General features: G+C 46.6%; 1 protein-coding gene across 5 annotated transcripts in view; it reads right to left on the bottom strand.

Moving 5' to 3' along the window:
* Nucleotides 1-774: 774 nt before the first annotated feature.
* LOC115571991 (myomegalin) overlaps nucleotides 775-20,921 on the bottom strand; it is a 47,865-nt gene continuing 27,718 nt past the window's right edge. For 2 of the 5 annotated variants that reach the window (XM_030401715.1, XM_030401711.1), the window contains 35 exons: nucleotides 20,742-20,843; nucleotides 20,015-20,152; nucleotides 19,749-19,928; nucleotides 19,368-19,562; nucleotides 19,102-19,284; nucleotides 18,907-19,023; nucleotides 18,742-18,816; nucleotides 18,524-18,630; nucleotides 18,286-18,425; nucleotides 15,125-15,255; nucleotides 14,870-14,976; nucleotides 14,436-14,736; nucleotides 13,463-13,661; nucleotides 13,270-13,386; nucleotides 12,904-13,166; nucleotides 12,596-12,810; nucleotides 11,635-11,752; nucleotides 11,424-11,541; nucleotides 11,262-11,316; nucleotides 9,966-10,213; nucleotides 9,807-9,884; nucleotides 9,533-9,694; nucleotides 9,123-9,383; nucleotides 8,896-9,027; nucleotides 8,691-8,807; nucleotides 8,423-8,612; nucleotides 8,220-8,341; nucleotides 7,387-7,626; nucleotides 7,156-7,257; nucleotides 6,760-6,977; nucleotides 6,542-6,685; nucleotides 6,142-6,280; nucleotides 5,520-5,566; nucleotides 5,257-5,311; nucleotides 775-4,158 (listed from right to left, as the gene is read on the bottom strand). In XM_030401715.1, the coding sequence (XP_030257575.1) occupies nucleotides 4,028-4,158; nucleotides 5,257-5,311; nucleotides 5,520-5,566; nucleotides 6,142-6,280; nucleotides 6,542-6,685; nucleotides 6,760-6,977; nucleotides 7,156-7,257; nucleotides 7,387-7,626; nucleotides 8,220-8,341; nucleotides 8,423-8,612; nucleotides 8,691-8,807; nucleotides 8,896-9,027; nucleotides 9,123-9,383; nucleotides 9,533-9,694; nucleotides 9,807-9,884; nucleotides 9,966-10,213; nucleotides 11,262-11,316; nucleotides 11,424-11,541; nucleotides 11,635-11,752; nucleotides 12,596-12,810; nucleotides 12,904-13,166; nucleotides 13,270-13,386; nucleotides 13,463-13,661; nucleotides 14,436-14,736; nucleotides 14,870-14,976; nucleotides 15,125-15,255; nucleotides 18,286-18,425; nucleotides 18,524-18,630; nucleotides 18,742-18,816; nucleotides 18,907-19,023; nucleotides 19,102-19,284; nucleotides 19,368-19,562; nucleotides 19,749-19,928; nucleotides 20,015-20,152; nucleotides 20,742-20,843 (5,247 nt within the window). In that variant the 3' untranslated portion in view covers nucleotides 775-4,027. The remainder of the gene's footprint in view (nucleotides 4,159-5,256; nucleotides 5,312-5,519; nucleotides 5,567-6,141; nucleotides 6,281-6,541; nucleotides 6,686-6,759; nucleotides 6,978-7,155; nucleotides 7,258-7,386; nucleotides 7,627-8,219; nucleotides 8,342-8,422; nucleotides 8,613-8,690; nucleotides 8,808-8,895; nucleotides 9,028-9,122; nucleotides 9,384-9,532; nucleotides 9,695-9,806; nucleotides 9,885-9,965; nucleotides 10,214-11,261; nucleotides 11,317-11,423; nucleotides 11,542-11,634; nucleotides 11,753-12,595; nucleotides 12,811-12,903; nucleotides 13,167-13,269; nucleotides 13,387-13,462; nucleotides 13,662-14,435; nucleotides 14,737-14,869; nucleotides 14,977-15,124; nucleotides 15,256-18,285; nucleotides 18,426-18,523; nucleotides 18,631-18,741; nucleotides 18,817-18,906; nucleotides 19,024-19,101; nucleotides 19,285-19,367; nucleotides 19,563-19,748; nucleotides 19,929-20,014; nucleotides 20,153-20,741; nucleotides 20,844-20,921) is intronic. The other 3 variants (XM_030401712.1, XM_030401713.1, XM_030401714.1) reach the window with 3 other exon arrangements.

Raw genomic sequence — 20,921 nt, forward strand, 5'->3', positions numbered from 1 at the left:
TTCAAGTTTGTTCTGTTTACTATGGCAGGGTTCTCCCCAGAAATTCTTAGTATAGCGGCGCACCGTCAGTCCGGGGGGGGGGGGGGGTCAAGCGTAAAGCTTGACATGGCTTAGGGGCCAATACTGGTATTAGCAAGTACTAATAGTCTGATTTCAATATTTCAGCTGATATATAAATATTTTATTGAGTTATCCCTCGAACTTGGAGGCACGATTTTTTAACTTAATTATCTAGAGGGGCGATGCACTAAAACATCACTTGAAATTTAGGAATCATAAATCACCCCAAGAATCTTTTCTGCCTCATTCATATTTTTTTATAATGATATCTTTGTTTCACAAACAAAAACGGAGAATAAAGAAACAAAATAAACCACTTAATTGGTATCAGACCAGAATTTCAATCAGTGCATTCCCTAATCTTGACACTTGTATGTTTTGTCATACAGCTGTTTTTTATTTTAATTCGTATATTTATTACAGTTTTTCACATTTTAAATATTTCTTTTTCTGGGCTAGAGACACAATTACGATCTCCATCATTTGCCAGCAACTGTCTTAATCAAGTTTTAAAAGAGCAATTTCAGCTGCGATCCATTGATGTAGTCAGTGCACTGTGACATCACTTGTGGGTGTGGCCAGAGGTTCAACCCCCTGCTGTTAACTTACTCTTTAAAGAATATGGTGGTCGCAGCACAAGCAGGAGCTAAAGAGAATCTGAGGATAAAACAAACTGAAACTAAAACAGAATTCAACAGAAGTCAACCACACAAGCTTTTTTGAGTGTTTTATTCGTTCTTTCCCAAAATCTTTCATCGATAATACGTTTTGCCAACACAGCAAACTGTTAACTGTCATCAGAGACAGGATCCGTATGAGTCCTGTATCGGCTTTCTAGTTCATTATGCACAAACTCAGAAAAAAGCTGCTTTTTCCAATCACATAAAAGCTGCACCAATCAAATAGCGCTATATACACACGCAACTCAGGACCAACAAATACATCGTTTCAAACCGCTCCTTTGATTCCCTTCTTAATAACAAATAGCAAAAAGGCTTTGTTTACGCTCTAACAAGGTGCTTTGTGGATCCAACGGTTCACAATCTTTCCCATTCATTGGCTTTTTTTTTTTTTTTTACAGTAGACAAATCTTTAAAACTTTTTCCCTTCTTTAATTTCAAAAGGTAATATCAAACGTTTCCCCTCTATCGAAATACTTGGCAATTTATGTCTTTCTCCGAAGACTCGAGCGCAAACAAAACCTAAACTGGCAGATCTCAGGTAGACGAGCGCTACTCAAGGCCATTTTCTACCACCGAGAGTCGAGTGAAGACGCTCCCGAGCTAAATCTTAAAGGCAAGCGAAGCAACATTAATCAGAGCTTTTGTTATAGGTGAACGATACTGTGATCGGTGACTTAGATATCATGAAGGCATAGTTTGTGATTTCTTAACAGACACAGCCTAGGTGACTAATTGATTCAAAGTGACACAATCCTCTAACATACGCTGCGTTATAAACCAAACATTGCAGGAAGTGAAAACACAATGATGTTTAACATCAAAATTAAAAGAGAGAAAGCTATTGCACAGCTACCCAGAAATCAACTTTGCGAAAAGCAAATGTTGGATGTTTCTTTTTCTTTTTTTATCTCACATGCACGCCCACACGCAGACACACGCACGCACACACACACGCACACACAAATGTTCATACAGAAGAAGCAGGTTATTTACAGCTCAAAAATGGCGAATGTACAGCGAGAAAAACACACCAAACTGAGAGTGTAGCTGAACGGTTACGAGTGAGTGAATTAAAGAACAATGATCCCACCAGTACCCTGCCAAAGTTTGCATCATCTAGAAGAACTTGATAACCTATATTGCCATTGCCATGGGAATGCTGAGACGGCCTGAACCAAGAGAAATAACACAAAGACAATATGGCGTATGGCCTTGTGGGAAAAAAAATCCACTCTGTTGAGTTTTGGTCCAAACAAAAAGGAGCTCATTTCCGTCGCACAATTTCGAAATAACACTGAGCCAGCTGTCTAACGGTTACCATCTCTGTGGTTCTGGAGGCCCTCTGATTTTAAAAAAAGAAATAAAAGACACCTCGGTATCCCCGCGGCCTGATGAGACCTGGGTTTGTCATTCGCATGGATAAGGCAAGTCAAAGTGACAGTAAAGAGTTCAAACTTTGGCAAGTATTGGCAATCCCCTGTTCCATAGCTTAGATTTTCATACAATCTCTGTCATGCATCAACACTCCAATACAATCGTATTGTGTCCTAACTTGTTGTCTACGAGTGTGACTAATAATAATCCAGTGTCAAGCAAAGAAATGATAGTAATTAGAATAACCCGGCGCAGCATGATCATTCAAGAAAACAACATCATTATTGCACATGCTCGTATGAGAACTCCTACAGAGGAGCTTGAATACGCGTGTTTTCAGCCTGGTTCCATTTCAGCACTTCAGCCTCGTATTCTAGAGTACATTCGTTCAGAAATCACGACCGGATCGATCGAAGCTTTAAGAATTGGACTGACCCTTTTTCAGTAAATTCAGTAGATGGGTGCCAAGAAAGAAGCACCTGAGACGAGGAGGCTTGCGGCTAAAATGGAACCTTTCTTCTGGCTTTTTTGTTCGCCGTTGGCTGATGGCTCACATACCATTCATAAGCTTTTTTCCTCCACGAATACAGATATACAGCTCTAGTACACGACTACTTCTACCCTCTACATTCCTCCAACTGTGTGTAGTGATACATTGTGGGTGTCACTGTCCTTTGCATTGCATTTTGCAAAAAAGAAAATCTCCTCATTGATAAAAGCGCCACGAGAAGTACGTAAACTTGCATTTCTGTGGCAGTCAAAGTTGAGGGTGCCTGCTTGTCTTTGAGTGAGCCGTTTTCTTTTTCCAACCGCACACACAGATATGGTGTACATGTGCGTAACGCGTGTGCAGAATTCCTCTCTCAAGCCACGATTAAACATGCATGAACATTTATTCCGTCCTCAGGCTGCCTGGCTCTCAGGAGAGGATGCTCTTAGATACAGACCGGGGGGGGGGGTGTACTGTAGAAACATTAAATTAACTTGCAAATTAAGTTATCCAATAGTGATGTCACGCATTGGTTTGTGGACCACCATTTTGAAGCTTTGAGTTGGGCATTTCAACTGTTACCATTTTAGTTTCAGAGCCATAATTGGACTAGACAAGTGGATCTGGGGAGGATTTTCTGATTGATAGCCACGCAGTGAAGCAGATTGTCTATTTTACTCTAAATGCAACCATAATTTACAAAATTAACATCATTCTGTATTGAAGAAGACTTCAAACTGGCAACTGAGTCCATAAATTCAATCCCAAACGGTTTGTGGAGTTAATAAATCAAATGACAAGTGGGGATATTTTCTCATAATCTTACATACAATTTGACTTCCTTTTGAAACCAGTGGGTTATCCCCTGCTGGCCATCAGAAAAAATGCAGGTTTAATGCAAGGTAAACCTGGTCGAACTGTCCAACAAGTTTCTGTAATACAACCCCTGAAACCAGCTGGCCTTTATGAAAAGACACACCTGGTCTGAGATCAGTTTCTAGAAGCATCTTCAACCAGCTCCATCAGTAGGACGCACATCACTGAAACCACCAGAGGCACATTTCAAACCCTTTCTTCTGACACGCACACGACAAGGCAAACTGCTGACTGCATCACTCAAAGACAAGAGGACATGTGGCGGGGGAGGGGAGAGAGTGACTGAAAATTCGGCGAGGGGGGTGAAGGGAGTTCAGTAAGTAAGGCTCAAGGTGCAGATTATATACTGTGCACATGTTGCCTGGAGGAGGGGAAGGAAGGGAGGAAGTAAGGAAGCACTCTCAAGGCTGGACGGAGGCAAAGGCGGAGGCAAAGGGTGGGACAGGAAAGGCTGGTGTGGAGAGGGGGGGAGGCTGTGGCGGGGTCTTGGCTGTTTAGGTATAGAGGTCAGAGGTGGTAGCGTTGAGGCTGGTTCTTTAAAAGTCTAAAGCAGGCATTGGCTGCTGCGCTTCCTCGCTGCTGGGCGTTGATTGGCTGCAGCTCCGGAAGCGCCGCTGGTCTTCAGGGGACTGCGATCAGCAGGCTGCTCTCTGGCAGCGCCTCCTGGGTCCTCAGCTGGATTCAGGGACGAAAGGAGAAACAAGATGAGTTATTAGCCTGTTCGGCAATCCATATACAGGCTGATAACACAGACAAACTGCAGGCGAGGTGAAGCGTAGAGTAACTAACACCTGCTACTCTTTACTAGTTTATTATCCTTTCCTATCTGCTGCTACAAATGTTAATTTAACACCCAGTGAGCATTCTAGCATTAGCTACATAGCCGTTTAGTTCACAGTTATGAAGGCGGTATCAATCTTAAGTCTCTGCAAGAAAAAAAACATGTTTATTTCCCGATTTGTCAAACTATTCCTTTAAAAAAAACACCTCAGCAAGAAGTCGTTTTCTGTGCATGTTAGTTTATCAGCACTTCAAAAACACAACTGCCGGCAGATGAAAAGCTGAGTGAGTGATTAACACACACACACACACACACACACACACAGTTGCTGTGTATTATCTGTTCTGCACGTCCGGCGGTGTGAATGAATCTGGATGTTGACACCGCTCAGTCCCAGGGTTGACGGGCAGCAGGAAATCTTTTATTTTGAAGCCGTCACACATGTTTGTGCATGTACAACCTTTCGCCATACTATGACAGCATGCGCACAGAATGGAAAGTATGCAGTGTGGAGTTATCTTGGCACTAACTGTTATGGGTCTGAAGCTATGAATAGACTCAACCTTAATAGTGGGGCCATGTAGAAGTAAACAACACTTTAGTAAAGTGGTGGCTCAGTCGAAGGGTGTGTTTGCAATTTGGTGTGAGTGCTGTGGTGTTCAGGAATCACTCTGGTCCTTCGGAAACACGTATTTATACTTAAAAATACAGTTATTTACAATAGCTAGTAGGTGTAGTGGGATTTCAGGACATATCTAATACATAGGTGCTGGTCATTCGCCGCCACACAGGATGGAAGAGCAGTGATGTTAGGAAAAAGCAAATCCACACGGAGGTAAAAGCTGCCCCAGACCACAGAATCACCATTGCTTTTACTTTTACACCTACAGTTTAACCATTTAACCAAAAACCGCTACAGTCAGGTTATTAAAAATACAAGGTCTGGGACAACGTCTACCTATTGGCAAGATCACGAGATGTCAGACGATTACCAGCATAAGGAGAGGAAGAGGAGGAGCTTAGAGAGGAGAGTCTCAGCTCATTCTTCTGGGGGGTGTAAAGGAGGAGAGGAGAGGAGAGGAGGAGACAAATGCAGGACGAAGGAAACACGTGAGACAGAGAAGCCAAAAGGGATGAATCTGCATCATAAATACTCAGGATATGGACACCACCGACGCCACAACATAGAGTACTGATGAACATAATACTGTGATTATGTCTGACACCCTGGACATGTGAGTGTCCGTGAGCTCACCTCTAAGTTTGTCCTCGCTTTCTTCAGCACGTCACGAGTCCTCGACACTGCAAAAAAAAAGAGCACACAGATGATGAACCCACATCAACACATCAGGTGCTACATCAACAAGCAAAGCAAAGCAGTTACAACAACACATTTTCCTTCAGTTTTGCATTTAGACCTGGGAGGACAGAAGCAGCCCTGTGTTTTTATGTGCGATCTGCAGAGGCCAATTATTCACCTGGTTTATTGCTTCTCTCAATGCGCCAACCTTTAATTTATCTGAGAGAGCGTTCTCACTTCCATCACTCACACCTTCTTCACCTCTTCTCTTCCACACTTGTCCTCCCTACATTTATATTCTCTCACACTCTCTCTCTCACGCCTTGTGGCTGTATTGACTGTTTAAAACAGACAACAATGTGACTTCCTGGATATTCGATTATTCGTACGATGTCATTTATTGAGCTGTACTGTGATTAGCTCAGCTATTTCGAAGCAATGAGACCACACGATCCAATTCATTTTCACCTTCACACGGCCCTTTTACACGTTGTGAAGCTCCACAAAGGTAGGGTCTTGAGTCTCACTCACAATCTCTCCCCTCTTTCACACACTCAGACGCGAGGCAGACACTCACACTGGTTGACTATGAAGTGCTCCATGCTCTCCTTGGTGCGGCTGGTGCTCCTCAGTCTTTGAATCGTCCCCTTGAGAACCTCTTCCTGCTCCGATACGCGCAGTTTCAGGGACAAGATCTCCTCCTGCATGCACTGCTCCTACACACACACACACACACACACACACAAAGTGACATCTGTTATGAAAGCTTGGCTCATGTTTTGGTTTCATCGCTAACGAATGCAAAGTACTGACTGGGCAAGTTAACATAGTCTATTTCTCTGTGTCGTAGAGCTAATTTTCATCCAAAACAATTTAAAAACCTTGAACCGGCTTCAATTCTTTTCATGAGAATTGTGGACAATAACACAAAAACAGTCATCTATCAGACTAGTCAAGCAATATAATGCGTCTCAAACCTTCTTAAGGTTGTGGATGGACGGATCAGTGCTGGGCAGAGCTGCTCTCCAGAACATCTTCAGCAGAGACATGGCCTCCTCCAGGATCTGCCTCAGAGTCTTGGTGTTGGACAGCAGACTCTTCACACAGCCGTAGTCCAGGACCTGCACGCAGAGCTCAGTTAGACACTCGCGCTCTCGAGTCATTACTCTAATGATTTGTTGTCTTGTTTCCTCACCAGCTCGCTGCTCTGTTTCTGGTTGCCGTCCAGCAGCGGCGGGCCGAGGCAGGCCTGCAGGGTCGACTCCATCCGCTGGACGAGGCTCCGGCCCTCTAGGACCTGCTGCTGAAGAGCACTGAAATCATCAACGTGGCCGATGGCGTGGCGGCCGTTACGGTTCGAAAACGATCCGTCTGGGGCGTCCCCCTCCAGCTCAGAGTGAGGGTCGAGAGGGTCTGCAGGAGGGAAAAGAGCCACAATGTACTTTGGAAGGACTCTCAGTGACATTATTGTGTTCTTTGTAGTGAGAGAAAGAATATTCTGTTATTCTTATCATTGTTACAGAGCTTTACAATCAGTCCACAAACTAAAAACGGATTAAGATGCAGTCATGCAGTGCCGTTAAAGTCACACCATTGGCAGTGCTATGGCTGTCGTCCAGGTCTGAGTAGGGAGGACCGGGAGATCCACAGTTAAACAGACCAATGTCCCTGACGGGTGGAGACGGAGCTGGGTCTGTGGAGCACACACATAAACACAAACCAGGCTTGGACACACAGCAAACCACACCACAGCACACTAAAGCCCTCACAAACATCTTGTGAGTATCACGTAGGTGTCGTATTCATCGGCGTCTCGTCTCACCGTGCAGCAGCTGTCGCCTGTAGAAGTTCTCTCTCTGAGGGCTGGCAGTGAGGGCGGAGAGGGAGGGGGTCCGAGGAGAGCCCACCACCCCCAGCTTCTGCTCCAGCTGTTTGTGGAGCTCCAGTTGTTTGAGGGCGCTGTTCTCCTGGACGCTGTTCTGCAGCTGGGCTCGCAGACTCCTCACCTCCCCGAGCAGCTCGCCGAACTCCACCGGTAGACCCGGGAGCTCACACAGGTAGCCTGGAGCAGCAACACGTCATATGTCAGCGTGGAGATATTTGTTTAATTACAGCATCGTTCACGCTGTTCTGAATTATCTATGTTTGTTTTCAGCCCCCTCATATCAGTGTCCCAAGGTCTACCATGAGGCAATTCTTGATACTGTCACCAGATGGCGCCAACGCACAGAATTATATAGGAAATGTTGCACGTTATAGCTAAATCAAAAGCTTTTCTTCTTAAAAAGGGAACTATGTTAGAGTGCAGTCCATTCAAAAATGAGTTTTTCTTCAGTTGAATATTTGAGCTTCACCGTTTTGATTCAAGCAGGGTTTTTCCTACCAATACAAGGTTTACACCCAGGCCATTTTCGCACCAAAATGAATGTAAAATCAATATGGAGAGCATCATATCTAACTACATGACTTTTCCTAGATCTAAGGGTTGAAGTGAGTCCTCGGTGGATTTCCTAAGCAAGTTTTTTCATCCAGCCCTTTTGTTTTTAACTTTTTGTACACTCTTTTCCTGCAAAGAAACAGGATTTTTTTCTGTACGCTTCAAAACGTGTGGAGGGGATCTTTAAGCTTTAACTCGTGCACAATGAAAAGACTGACCTTTGTTGGCCTTCGTGCTGGAACACACTCGGTCGTACACCTGTAGCTCGCTCTGCAGGGAGTGGATGAGCTCCCTGCTCTCACAGAGCTGCTGCTGCAGTAGAGACACCTCATGCTGCAGCCTGAGGAAACGCAGATACGGCAACGTTACAGTCAGAGAACGGTCAGATCTGTATATACACACCGCCAGCAGACACGCCCACCTGTTGGTTTTCTCCTGACTGGTCTGCCGCTCCTGCCTCAGTATGTGAATCTGCTGGCCCTGCTCCTGACTGTGAGCCTGAAGTCGCCTCAGCTCCTCCTTCCACTGCTCGGCCTCCAGCTCCGCCTGTTTGAGGCGGGCGCGTGCCGTGAACACCGCCTCCCGCAGCTGCACCAACTCCTCACACGTGTCTGACGGAAAAGAGACGGGTTAATATTCCCAAAGAATCAAATCCATTAGAACTGTCTCTGGATTTCAGTATGAAGTACCCGTGCTGGCCTGCAGGCGGGACTGTAGAGCCAAGTTCTCCTCCTTCAGGACTCTGATCTCATTGGACAGCTGAGTGACTGTGTCCAGTCCTTGGATGTAGATGTTTGTTGGTGCACCTGGATGAAAAAGAGGAGTTACTTCAAGAACATCAGACCCATGGGAACCTGGTTGTTGCTAAAGCGTTACTTAGTGAGGCAGCAGTACCTCCATCACGCCCGATGGTGGCCAGTCTCTCCTCCAGCTGCTGTCGGAGCCTCTCATTGGTTCTGATGGACTCCTCCAGACGCTGACGGAGACACCTCACCTCCCGCAGGTGCTCCTCTATCAAGTTGACCCCTGGAAACATAATATTATGATATATATTGCTTGCTCAAGTTTACATCAATGGAGGCGATGGCGGCCAACATGCGGGATGCGAACGCAGGTCCCACCTGCATGGCTGCTTCCTTGCTGGTGTCCCGGTGATCCGGAATAGCTCCCGACCGGCGGGCCCATGTTCTCCATGTCCCACAGAGTCCCTCCTCCTGTCAGTAGACCTGAATCAGACTTCAGCGAGTGGCCTTCAGGGACGCCGCCCAGCTGATACTGTTGAAAGGCATGATGGGAAAGCTGGTTGTAGCTGGAGAGGTCGTGCTGGTTGTGGGCACCAGGTGAGAGGGTGAACAGAGGCTTGTCGTGAGGGACCGCAAAGCCTGCGAACACACACAAAAGAGTGAAGAGTGAAAACGTGACACCCACAGGACAGGAGAAGAATTTAATCGATTCCTTTCAAACAGGAGATAAAGTTAAAGTCTTTTTGAATTCATGTCACACACGGCACACGATCTCCCCGGCCGCTCACCCCGGCTCTGCTCATTCATCTGTTTGTACAGCGTGTCCAGCTCTGGGCGAACAGCGATCACAGACAGGGCCCTGGGCCGGGGGTCGGAAGTGACTCTCATACCCCAGACGTCAGGGCCACAGGGGACAGAGAGGGAGAAGGAGACAGGCTGACTGGAAGGGGCTGGAGGAGAATGACAGGAAGTGACATGCACAGAACATGAAGGAGGAGGAGGAGGAGGAGGAAAAGGAAATGTAGGTACTTTGCAAGTCATAGCCAGCTGTGAGGCCCATACCTCTGGAGAACTGCATGTTGGGGCAGCTGCTGGAGGACTTGAGGAAGCCATGAGGAGGAGGAAGGACAGATGGACGGACTAAAGGAGGGGAGAGTGTAAGGATAGAAGAGGCACTTCACAGACGGGAGAGGTGGACATACGATTAAACTTTTACAATACCGTCTTGTTGTGATCCGTGTCCTGGCTGCTGCAGCCGGTGCTCCTCCTGATACTCTCTGGCGTCCAGATCAGAGCACAGCTCCAAGTCATCGTTGGTTCTGTACTCGTCAGACACCAGGGAGGTTCTGTCCGATTGGTCGGTGGTCTCGGAGAGAGCGTGGCAGCTGGACGGGGTCTCTGGACGGTGATGCAGCTTGGTGTGGAGTGACTCAATGATTTTATCTTTCTGCTGAAGCTCCTTACTCAGCCTGCAGGTGTACACAAGAGAAAGCTGTCAGTGACAAAAGAAGCGTGTCCATAAAAGCCTCATCCTCAAGCCAATCATCCGCTGTAGGGGGACCAAACTGCAGCTGTTTATAAGTACATGCTTTTATTCTCAAACTAACACTGCCCATGTAAAGTAACTACATGTTCGTTCCCCTTACTGTTTCAGGTGGCGCAGCATGAGCTCCCTGTCTCTCTCCAACAGCATCCTTAAAAAAGCGGTCTCTCTTTCTTGGCCTCGGCTCGTAGAAAAAGACCACAGAGACTCCCTGTATATGGAGCTGTGCTTAGAAATCATAGACTTCCACAGAGGAGCCATCGCAGCATCAGTTCAGTCCAGAAAAAACAAAGACCAAGTCCTTGACGCACCTCAGCCTGAGCTTGGTGCGCCTTGTCCGAGAAGATCCAGCATGAAATACTGATGTCTTCTGACATTTAACTACTTGATAATCCTAATTAATCTTGTGTGTTAGACAAAGAAATTAAAGTAGTTCTCGATGCTTACAAATAACAATCTTCCACCAGTACAGGACTGTCACACAGTCACACTGAGACCCTTAAGCCCAGCTGGTGGGACACCTGTAAGTCTGCTCAGCTGAGGCTTCATGCTGTGGCCTGTTGGTGGATTAACAGCAACCTTCTGCCTCCCCTCCACCATACGGAGCCGCGTGGAGCCTCGCGTGTCACGTGACACGGTAAACTAATCACCTAGATGGAGTAAGTGCAAAGTAAGCTAATAACTTCGAGGGAGGTCCACAGATCTCAGAGCCGCAGGTGATATTATAGGAGGCTGCTGCTGAGGCTGAGATCGATCTGTTTTAATAGTGATTCATTTTAAACGAGAGCCTATCAAAGTATCCAAAGCAGTTTGTGTTTTCATACAAGGAGAGACGAGTGGAATATAATGCTGTGAGGTTGAACCACTCAGATGTGCCTCCGTAACCACGATACTGAAATATTATAGCATGTTCAGTTCAGAAAGTGTTTCAGACACATGAAAACAGACGCACGTGTGAATATAACCTGACTCACCGTAAGGCGAGCAACTCATGGCCTGTCTTGTCCTCATGGCTCTCTGCACGGTCGCCTATGGGAATAAAACAAGACGGACAAGAGAGATGCAGTTCAATATTACAGTTCAGGCATGAAAGCACCACAAGGATGGGAATCTATAACACCGAGGATGTTACTTACGTCCGCTGATCTTGGCGACCACTCTTTGTGCCAGGGCAGTGTTCTGTGCCAGCTGCTCTCTGAAGCTCTGACCCATGTAGTAATCGATATCATTGGCACGCAGCAGCTCCTCAAAGGCCTGGAAGGTGTTGAGAATTAGCAGTGAATGGAAAGCTTCTCAGATATTCTATCTAATTAATACGTTGATATAGTGCGGAGGGGTTCACGGTACCTTGGTGGTGTCACCCAGGTGCTGGGTGAGGATATGGCAGACTCCTTGCCCCTCCCTCATCCTCTGCCTCAGGTGGGACAGCTCACGAGCTTGTGTCTGGATCAGAGAGTTGTACTTCCTGTTAAAAGAGGAAGTGCACAGTATTAATGGAGAGCATTAAGATCTATAATCAGTGTGACTAAACATATTTGTGTGCATCTCTTAAAAGAGACCAACGGAAGCTCCTTTCCCCCACAGAAAACACTGCAACACAAACGCCTCGTCAGTACACCCGCCTTTAATTCTGTGACTTTGTGACATCACACTACATCACCAGGTCACATAATTTATGCTAAATTGCTGGTTTGGCATGTTAGAAATGATTTAGCACAGCTGCGCTGTTGTTTTTAGCAGTGCTGGCTCAGGCGTGTGTGTGCTGACCAATCAGGGTAGACTGGATCTTTGGGAGGGGGGACCTTAAAGGGCAGTGTTGTGCACAATTGTTGAAAAATGCGTGCTAAAGTGCCCTCCTGGGAGCCAAAACGTGTGCTAAAGTGCCCTCTTGGGAGCCAAAAAAGCAAGTCAAAGTGCCCTCTTGGTTGGCAAAACACACTAAACTGCCCCCTTGGCTGGTTAAAACATGATAAACTGTCCTCTTGGGAGCCAAAACACGCGCTAAAGTGCCCTCTTGGGAGCCAAAACACGCGCTAAAGTGCCCTCTTGGGAGCCAAAACTTGCGCTAAAGTGCCCTCTTGGGAGCCAAAACGCACGCTAAAGTGCCCTTCTTTTCGCCCCTGCCCTTCAGAAAGTCTGTGCACGCCACTGTTAAAGGGACAGGTACAAGGAAAGTGATGTGTTTTTTGAGCTATTAAACCTATTCTAGTTCTGAAAATGAGCATGGTATGTCTTCTTTAACTGATTCTAGATAAACACATGCACACTTTTATCTTTTCCAATAGCCTCTCTGTCTCTGTCCACTCACCCAGGCCAGGTGGCACACTTCCCCTCCTCCTCTTGACCTTTGCCCTCCAGTCCGGAGCTCTTCAGCTGTGCCTCCAGTGACGCAACTCGTTCCATCAGCTCTTGCAGTTCCCTGCTGGGCTTGGGCCCTGAGCGAATCCCCTGGGTGTCAGACATCCAGCCCTCATCCTCTTCGACACCGCTGGGCGCTGGTGATGTCTCAAAGGCCCAGTTTACCTACAAGGTGAGCAATAATAAACATCATTATGAAACTAAAATTAACCTAAAAGAAAAGCCAGTAATGTCAAGCAGAGGTTAATGCGACAGCACCTTGCGCGGGGTCCGCTCCAGACTAGAGGCGTAGTCGCTGGTGGTGGACAGGGAGCGCACACGTAGCTGCAGCCCGCGGATCACCTTGTGGCAGCGGGTCAGCTGTGAGCGGAGATCCTGGACCAGATGTTGCAGAGAGGCCGCCGACTCATCTCCCATTTCATAAGCACTTCTGTCACCGCTGCAGTTACCAGCGTACCACGTGCCGCCCTCGTAGTCCTGCTGATTGGACAGCGAGGTGCACATCTCCAGGTCATCAAACTCTGAAGGAGGGACGGGTGAAAGAGACACATTGAAGCAGGATTAGTGAGGGTTTTTTTTTTTACGGGCTGAAAAAGTTGGAGAGGAGTTTGGTGTGTTTGTCACCTGGGCTGCTGGCGTCTTCTCTCTCAGCCTCGTTCTCACTGCGACCACAAGTCTCATAACCCAGATCCTGGAGGTCCACTTGCACCTGTTTGCTGGCCTGCTGGACCGATGTCTCCGCTGCAGAGACACGAGTAGGACAACACTTAAATACTGCACGCTAAAAAGGATTTGTTTGCTGCTGAGTGAGACTCACTGAGCAGGTCTCTGTAGTCCTTCAGCTGTTCAGCCTGAGCGTGGACCGTGGCCTCAGACACCATCAGCCTCTCCTGCAGCTCCCTGTTCTCCTGGTGGCTCAGAGCCAGGTCGGAGCTCAGACGGGCCGCCTGCTCGTGGAGACCCTCCTCTATGTCCTGCCAGAGTTCTCCCACCTCGCCGCCAGCACGCTCCACCTCCTGTAACAGCCAAGTGAGGACTGCATTACACACAAAAAACAACCACGGGACCGAGGAAGAACAAAACACCCGCACATAGAGGCTGTAACAGGAGGCCTCAGTGTTGAGACGTCAGGGACAGAAGGAGGGCACGGCCCGGAGGCAGAGCTGTTCCTGCACAGCTCCGCAACCGGCAAACACATTGTTTTATTCACAGAGGTGGAACATAACAAAACTCCTTTTTCTAACTGTACGGCTGCAGCTTCTTTTTCAAAATATAGTTTCACATGCAAACATTTATTTTGTTTAAGACATGATACATGATTCTGCTACATGGACTACTGACTACAGAACATATTTCACTGCATTAATTATTTAACCTTTAATCACCCTTTAAAAATACTTTTATACTTGTGATACTTCATTGCCAATAAATGTACTTGTCCTTAATTAGAACAATTAAAGACATATGACTGATATTAAATTGAATAAATAATGATGTAAGCGCTCTTCACCCCATATACTCAAGTGTTTGCCATGTTATTCTCTTTCAAGTTGAAACGTGTAAACATTTTAATTGCAAACGTTAAAAATTAATAAAATAATAACAGCATGTGAAGGACCAACAGTTTGTTGCCCCCTATTTGTTTGGCCTTCGACATGTGGCCATTTCTCACATATTGCACCTTTAACGGAGGTTGTAGAACTACAAGGTTAGTAGTTGAAAGAGAAATAAGTGTTAAGACAAGTAAGTGCAGCATGATGTCTTTTCTTTTTGAACGTGTGATCTGTTACCGTCTGAGGCTGGTGTGTGTGGTGATGGGACGTCTGAGGCCTCATGCACTGCCTCTTCCCTCGCTGGTCACTCAGGCTAACAGACGGAGGGCCTCGCTTCCCCGCAGGCACATGTTGTGGTGATGTTTCCTCCTCTTCATCTTCTTCCTCGATATCTTCCTCCTCCTCCTCTTCTTCCTCTTCCTCCTCCTCCTCCTCTTCCTCCTCTTCCTCCTCCTCCCGGTTCAGTCCCACAAATCCAGCTCGTCCTTGGCTCTCTCGCAGAGCCTGATTCTCCTGCTGCAGCCTCTGCAGTGCACTCCTGGCAGAGGACACAAGGAAAGACATGCAATTTAGACTTGTGCGTAAAGACGCTGTCAAGGTTTTAAACACTCATCCGCAGTGCAACAATCAAAACATGAGGTTTTCTGAGCATCTCTGAGACAAACACTCACCTCATCTGATCCACAGAGCTGTATCCATCCCTCTCCAGTTGTGACGTTATTTCTTCGAGCTTCCCTTCAGCTGTCTTCTGGGACACCACCACCTCAGCTCCACGAGCCTTCACAGAGGTCATGAAAAGATGCTGTTTGTTATTGGTCTTATTATGCAGTCAGGTTAAGGTTTAAATCAGTAGGAGGAAGGTCAGTCTCCGGTAACAAAGTGCCTTAAAGGAGTTCAACAGTGAAACGTAAACAGAAGTATTTTACCTGAATGGACGCCAAACGTCTGGCCGTCACTTTATCATCGTCCTCCTCGATGCTGTCGGTGAACTCGTCGCTGCTGCCGTCTTCATCGTCTCCCTCCTCCTCCTCCTCCTCCTCTTCCTCCGTGCTGAGCTCTGGAAACACAGCAACCATATAAGGACAATATCCAATTGTTCTTTTCTTCTTTTGTTTATATGATCTAATCCTCTTTTATTTCTTCTTATGTTGACTTTTGATGCCTCTCTGCCTCTCTAGAGCTCTCCACTCTCTGTCCCGTTCCTCCCAGAAGTTAGTCTGGACTCTGAATCATCACTTTGGAAGTCATGGGAGTGAAAGTGGAAATATTATGTCACAGGTCGCAGTGGCAGCCAAAAACACACACAAGGCAGTGCAACCCAGAACAGAGTGTGTGTGTGTGTGTGTGTGTGTGTGTGTGTGTGTGTGTGCGCTGTCATGAGGAAAACTTAAAATTGAAACAAACGTGTTGGATTTTGGCACATTTGTATGCAGCAAACATGAGAGGGTTGTGGGAACTGTGTGCCAAAAATGAATATGTGTGCAGCATGACCTTTGTTTTCTGAGTTAATCAAGTACACACACACTCACACACACACACACACACACACACACACACGCACACACACACACACACACACACTGTGGTTTGTTGCCAGGAAGCAGCCGCTCAGAGGAAAGTGACTGGCAGGAAATTCAAATTAAAATCGTTGTACAGAATAGGTTCCACACACACAAACACACAAACACACACACACACACGCACACACACACACACACACACAGTGTGTGGTACCATATGTGAGTCATAGGTGCATGCAGTGTTGAAAAAAAGTACATGTTGTACTTGAGTAAAAGCAAGGATGTTGTGCTAAAATAGTCACCCATACAGAGACTAATAGTCTTAAAGTCCATGATTTTAAATATACTCAAGTATCAAAACTACAAGTACAATTATGTATTTTCATGTATATATGTATATACCCTGTATACTATGGGTGGAACAATTATTGGCCTGGCTGATGATCTGGTTCAAAATGTACAATTTTTTCGATGATTACAATAAATATTTCTATATCCGATTGCTGATTAAATAACTTAAAACTTCTTATTTAGCTCCTGCAAAGTAACTAGTAATCACACTTACCAAATAAATGTAGTGGAGTGGAAGTATAAAGTAGCAGGAAATAGGAATACTCAGGTAAAGACAGTACTTGGGTGCATCTACTTAGTTACATTCCATCTCTGGGTGTTTGGGTGTGTATCTACAGTTGCTCTCAGCATTGTTGGGACTTATGGGATTATTTCAGGGAAACTTGAAAGGCAGGTAATCACTGCGTATGTCTCCACCCTGAAACAAGTCTGAGAGGGAAACATGTCTCTGCTGTGAGGGGACAGGGCAGGAAACTGCCGGGTTATTATTGATGGAACAATGTGCTCTGTAAGCTGAACTGACTGAATGTGGGGCCCTGTTTACACACCGTCACCACTCTCACACCGGGAACATAGTAGAGACTGTGTGTGCTCGTTTGGTGTCATTTAAAACTGACGTGAAGTTGATGTTTGTTTTGTTAGATATATGTAGAGTAAAAAAGGGCTCACATGAGCTTCCTTTATCTGGGCTTTAGAGCAGAGCAGCCATGCAAACATGAAAACCATGCCACAATGTCATGCATGAGGGAGGAGGTACATGGAGGGAAAACACTTATTTGGACTGGAAATGTCTGGGAGTACACATTATAGATTCATGTGGACGTTTATAATATGAAATATCTGCAGGAATCTGTTGATAAATAGATATTTTTCACCATGTGACACATTTTTAACATGTGTGTTCTTATGCTTATAAAGCTGCATGTCAGGACAAACTAGGAGGCAAACCAGAATATTTCTACACTGAGGAATGGTTCACATGTGGGCTGATCTCTGGGGGAGAAAAGAAGGGAGGTATATAAGGACCACTGGAGGGATTTCAGGTTTTGGGATGTTTCTTAAGACAAAAATCCCCAAATATACACAACAAACAAAAGTGCTTTTGACAAAAAGCGAGCACATTTTTATTCTTGTTGCATTTATACAAAAAGAAGAAGTGTTCACAGGGATTCCATCTCCGAGGCTAAAGGATGAGAGATCAGGGCACAGATCCAAGTAAGAAAATGTCCTCTACCGAATATAAATATTTAACGGGCAAGTATTATTTCTGGCATTCACATCTCATGTGATTCATAGCGAGCACAGACAGTAAAACGACTCGATATTATACTCTCCCGCTGTCCTGGAACAAGGCTGAACTGAAGTCCAACAGGCAGATAAACTAAAAACAAAACATATCATTAAATTACCTTAACGGATGTAAGCAGCCCATATCTACCACTTTATATCTAAAGAGGCTAGACCTGTCGCATGCATATCTGTAACGGACTAAACTGTAACGAGTGCAGAACTGTTATCGAACGGTGCAGGAAAAGCAATCCGGGGTTAAGCTGAAGCAGGAGGAAACTACTCGGCCATCTTTTTCTTTTTTTTTTAGGACTCTGTATCTTGGGCCTTGTTAGGTGTGCACATCCTGTTCACAAACAAATGATTTAAAAAACAAATGATGGATGGTGAGACGTTTCACTGTAAGGCATGAGCTCGAGTTTCTCCACAAGACGTAACTTCACTGTGACAGTAAGGCTGGAAGAGTGACACCGGTGAGAGACAGTACACAGAAAATGGCAATACAGAACAATCGCACTGCAAAAGCAATACGCAGGCAGTATTTCAAAACACGATATATATATAAAAAAAAGAAAACATATTCACACCACGCTCACAAAATATATGCATAAATAAATAAGACTCTGGGGTTGCACGTTGCCACTTCACACCATGGAGGTTAATCTGAATAGGCTGCTGCTACTGTGAGTTGTGCTTGTGCTATCTGGACGAAGCTGCCTGAAGACTGACGGCCACTTCGGAGTTTTTTTTTTTCACATTTAAGAGAAGGTTTTTTCAAGGTAATGTTCACAGTTTGACCATCAGTGGCTGCAGGCAGCTTCATCTCACATTAAGTGTCACTCAACAGTGCTGTGGGCAGATAGAATATCACGGAGCGTTAGTGACAGTGACCCCCGCAGCCCTGGAGGCTGGACCCTGCCCATCCCCACCTCCAAAGTCAGACTGCCTTTTAGCTGCCCTGTCCAGCGCCAGGGTCATGTTACGGGTCCTGGCCAGGACCTCCTCCAGCTGTCCGCGGAGCGCCTGAACCGAGTCGAGCTCGGTGTGGAGGGCCTGGATCTTCTCCGAGCTGAGGGAGAGGAGAGAGTGTTTTCAGAGGAAAGGCTAACGACTTACTGTACTGACAGGTAACTTGGCCTGTCGAACACCTGGGTGCAGCTTCCATACCTGTCACTCTTGGTGTGAATGTGCGTGAGATTTTGGTATAATCTCTTCTCCGCCCTCAGGGCATCGTTCAGCTTGTTGTACTCTGACACGAGCTGCTCCAGCACAGCCTAGATCAAAGTGGCAGGCACGGTTGAAGAGGAAGGAGAGACATCATAAATACATCGCTCTCAAGCAGCGCAAATACCGTCTCATGGTTGTGAATGAAAACTAAAGCCTACTTGATGATCAGAGCTGTCCTTGACGTCCACGTGCATGCTCTGCTGGTGAGCCAAACGCAGAGCAGAGAGCTCCTTCTGCGGGATGCAAACACATGAATTGTGAGATTTTAAAAAACAAACAAACACGAGGATTGCTTTGATGCATCACAAGGTTTGAACGGATACCTGAGCCTCCCTCTCTTTCTTCAGTACCAGCTGCAACTCCTCCTGGAGAGCCTTTGTCTCTGCCTCGCTCTCTGTAGAGGACGGCTGCATGGCCTCCTCCTGGCCCTGCATCAGCTCCTGGTGGATAAAATAAACTGTGAAGATCAGGAGTACAGGTTCACAGGAGTAAGTGGAGGGAAATGCATGAACAGTTACCTTGATGAAGGCTTCTTTCTCTTTGAGCAGAGTCCGCATATGCTCCGTCTCTCCTCCCGTCTCCCTCTCCTTGTCCCGCTTCAGCTCACACAGCTCCTGCTCTCTTAATGACAGCTGTCTGCGGAGCTCCTGCAGCTGGACGGTCTGCTCGCTGATCACAAGGGAGAGCCTGTAGGAGTAGTCCTGAGAGAGAACAAGGGATGAGGTTGAAGGCTTCATGTGTACATATTTTTTTTACCATTAACCATGCCAGTAACACGGCCTACCTGCAGGTACTGGTCCTTGGAGCTGAGGGTGTTGAGCATGTCCTGGACCTGCGCTTGGTGCTCATTCGACTGGCGGCTGCGGTCCGACAGCAGCTCCTGGAAGAGTTTCTCTTTCAGCGCCAGCCGAGCCTTCAGCTCCTCCACGACCTCAGTGGGCCCGGCCTGAACTCTGGCGACGAGGGCGGCTGTCAGATCCTGTGACATGCGAAACAACATGCATCCAGAAAACGCCTGCGTCAGCACATCTGCTGTATTTGTGAGAACCAGCAGCGCAGGTTTGTCTACGCGGACCGGTTTTTATAAAGCTTTGAAAATGACAGCAAACAATTTGAAGCAACGGCAACAAAGACACGAATGAGTGTGTGTGTGTGTGTGTGTCACCTGTGTCTCCTGGCTGCGTGTCTGTAAAGCCGCCTGTAGCTGGCTGATGATGGTGTCTTTCTCTCTCAGAGTGCTTCTCTCCTTCTCCTCGCTCTGCTGCTTCAGCCACTGGAGGTTCCTGTAAGCCTCCGCCGCCTGCTCCAGCTCCAGCTCTTTACCTCGCACCAGGGCGTCCAGACTCTGAAAGTCACAATCACAGGTGTAACCACGGAAAACTGGACATTAAACACTCACAGGACAAGCCTGTTTGTGCGTCACGATCGTACCGTGATGGTCTCCTCGTTGCCGGACAGGATGCAGCGGAGTCGCTCCAGGTCTCGCTCCTTCTCTCTGAGGGCCAGCTGCAGCCTCCTCACCTGGGCCTCGCGCTCCTCCACGCAGCGGAACTTATCGTCAATGGAGCGCTGCAGACAGCAGAAGGGGGGGGGGGAAAAGGAAAAAATAAATCACACTGCTGCTATTCTGGGAACCCTTGAGTGTGATATTCACCCTCACTCAGACATTCATCATACTGCAGTTAACAGCCAAAATGAGAAGCTCATACATTAAATGCACCAGGGACTGACATTAACATTTCGTGTTAGGGAGACTGGATGAACCGAATCTAGTATTTTTCAGATGCACGAAATACTAAGCACGTCTTTCCCCATGCTGTACGGTGGCAACAGGACTTATAGAAGACAGTAGTGATGTTTTATCTCTTGTCCTGGACAATATCCTTGAAGAATTTTAACTATACTTTTATGCTGACCTTCCGGTTTAGCAAGAGTTTGCAATACTGCCTACCGCTGCTTTATTCGACTGCTGCAAGATGCACACTTGGCTGTTTCCAGATGAGACGCCACTTAATCTCCCCTGCACTGAACATACAGCAACAATGGTTGCAAAAAGCTAGTCCTAAGTATCAAGGGCATTCTGGTGTCCTCTCACTATTTCTGTTAGGATCCATTAATTTCTTATATACGTTTATGTGTGATGTTATGCGTGTTTTACCTCCAGAGCTCTGTCTCTGTCTTTAATACGCTCTCTCAGTTTCTCCAGCAGAGCGTCTCTCGGTTTGGAGCTTCCCGTCGACTCCAACATCTCTGAGTACTCCTACAGATACAAAGAGAGAGAGACGGGATCAGACACATCAGCATGAGTCATTATCGAAAGAGAGTGAAACTGTGTGGG

Source organism: Sparus aurata, chromosome 21 (genome assembly GCF_900880675.1).
Source record: "Sparus aurata chromosome 21, fSpaAur1.1, whole genome shotgun sequence".
Taxonomy (NCBI): Eukaryota; Metazoa; Chordata; class Actinopteri; order Spariformes; family Sparidae; genus Sparus; species Sparus aurata.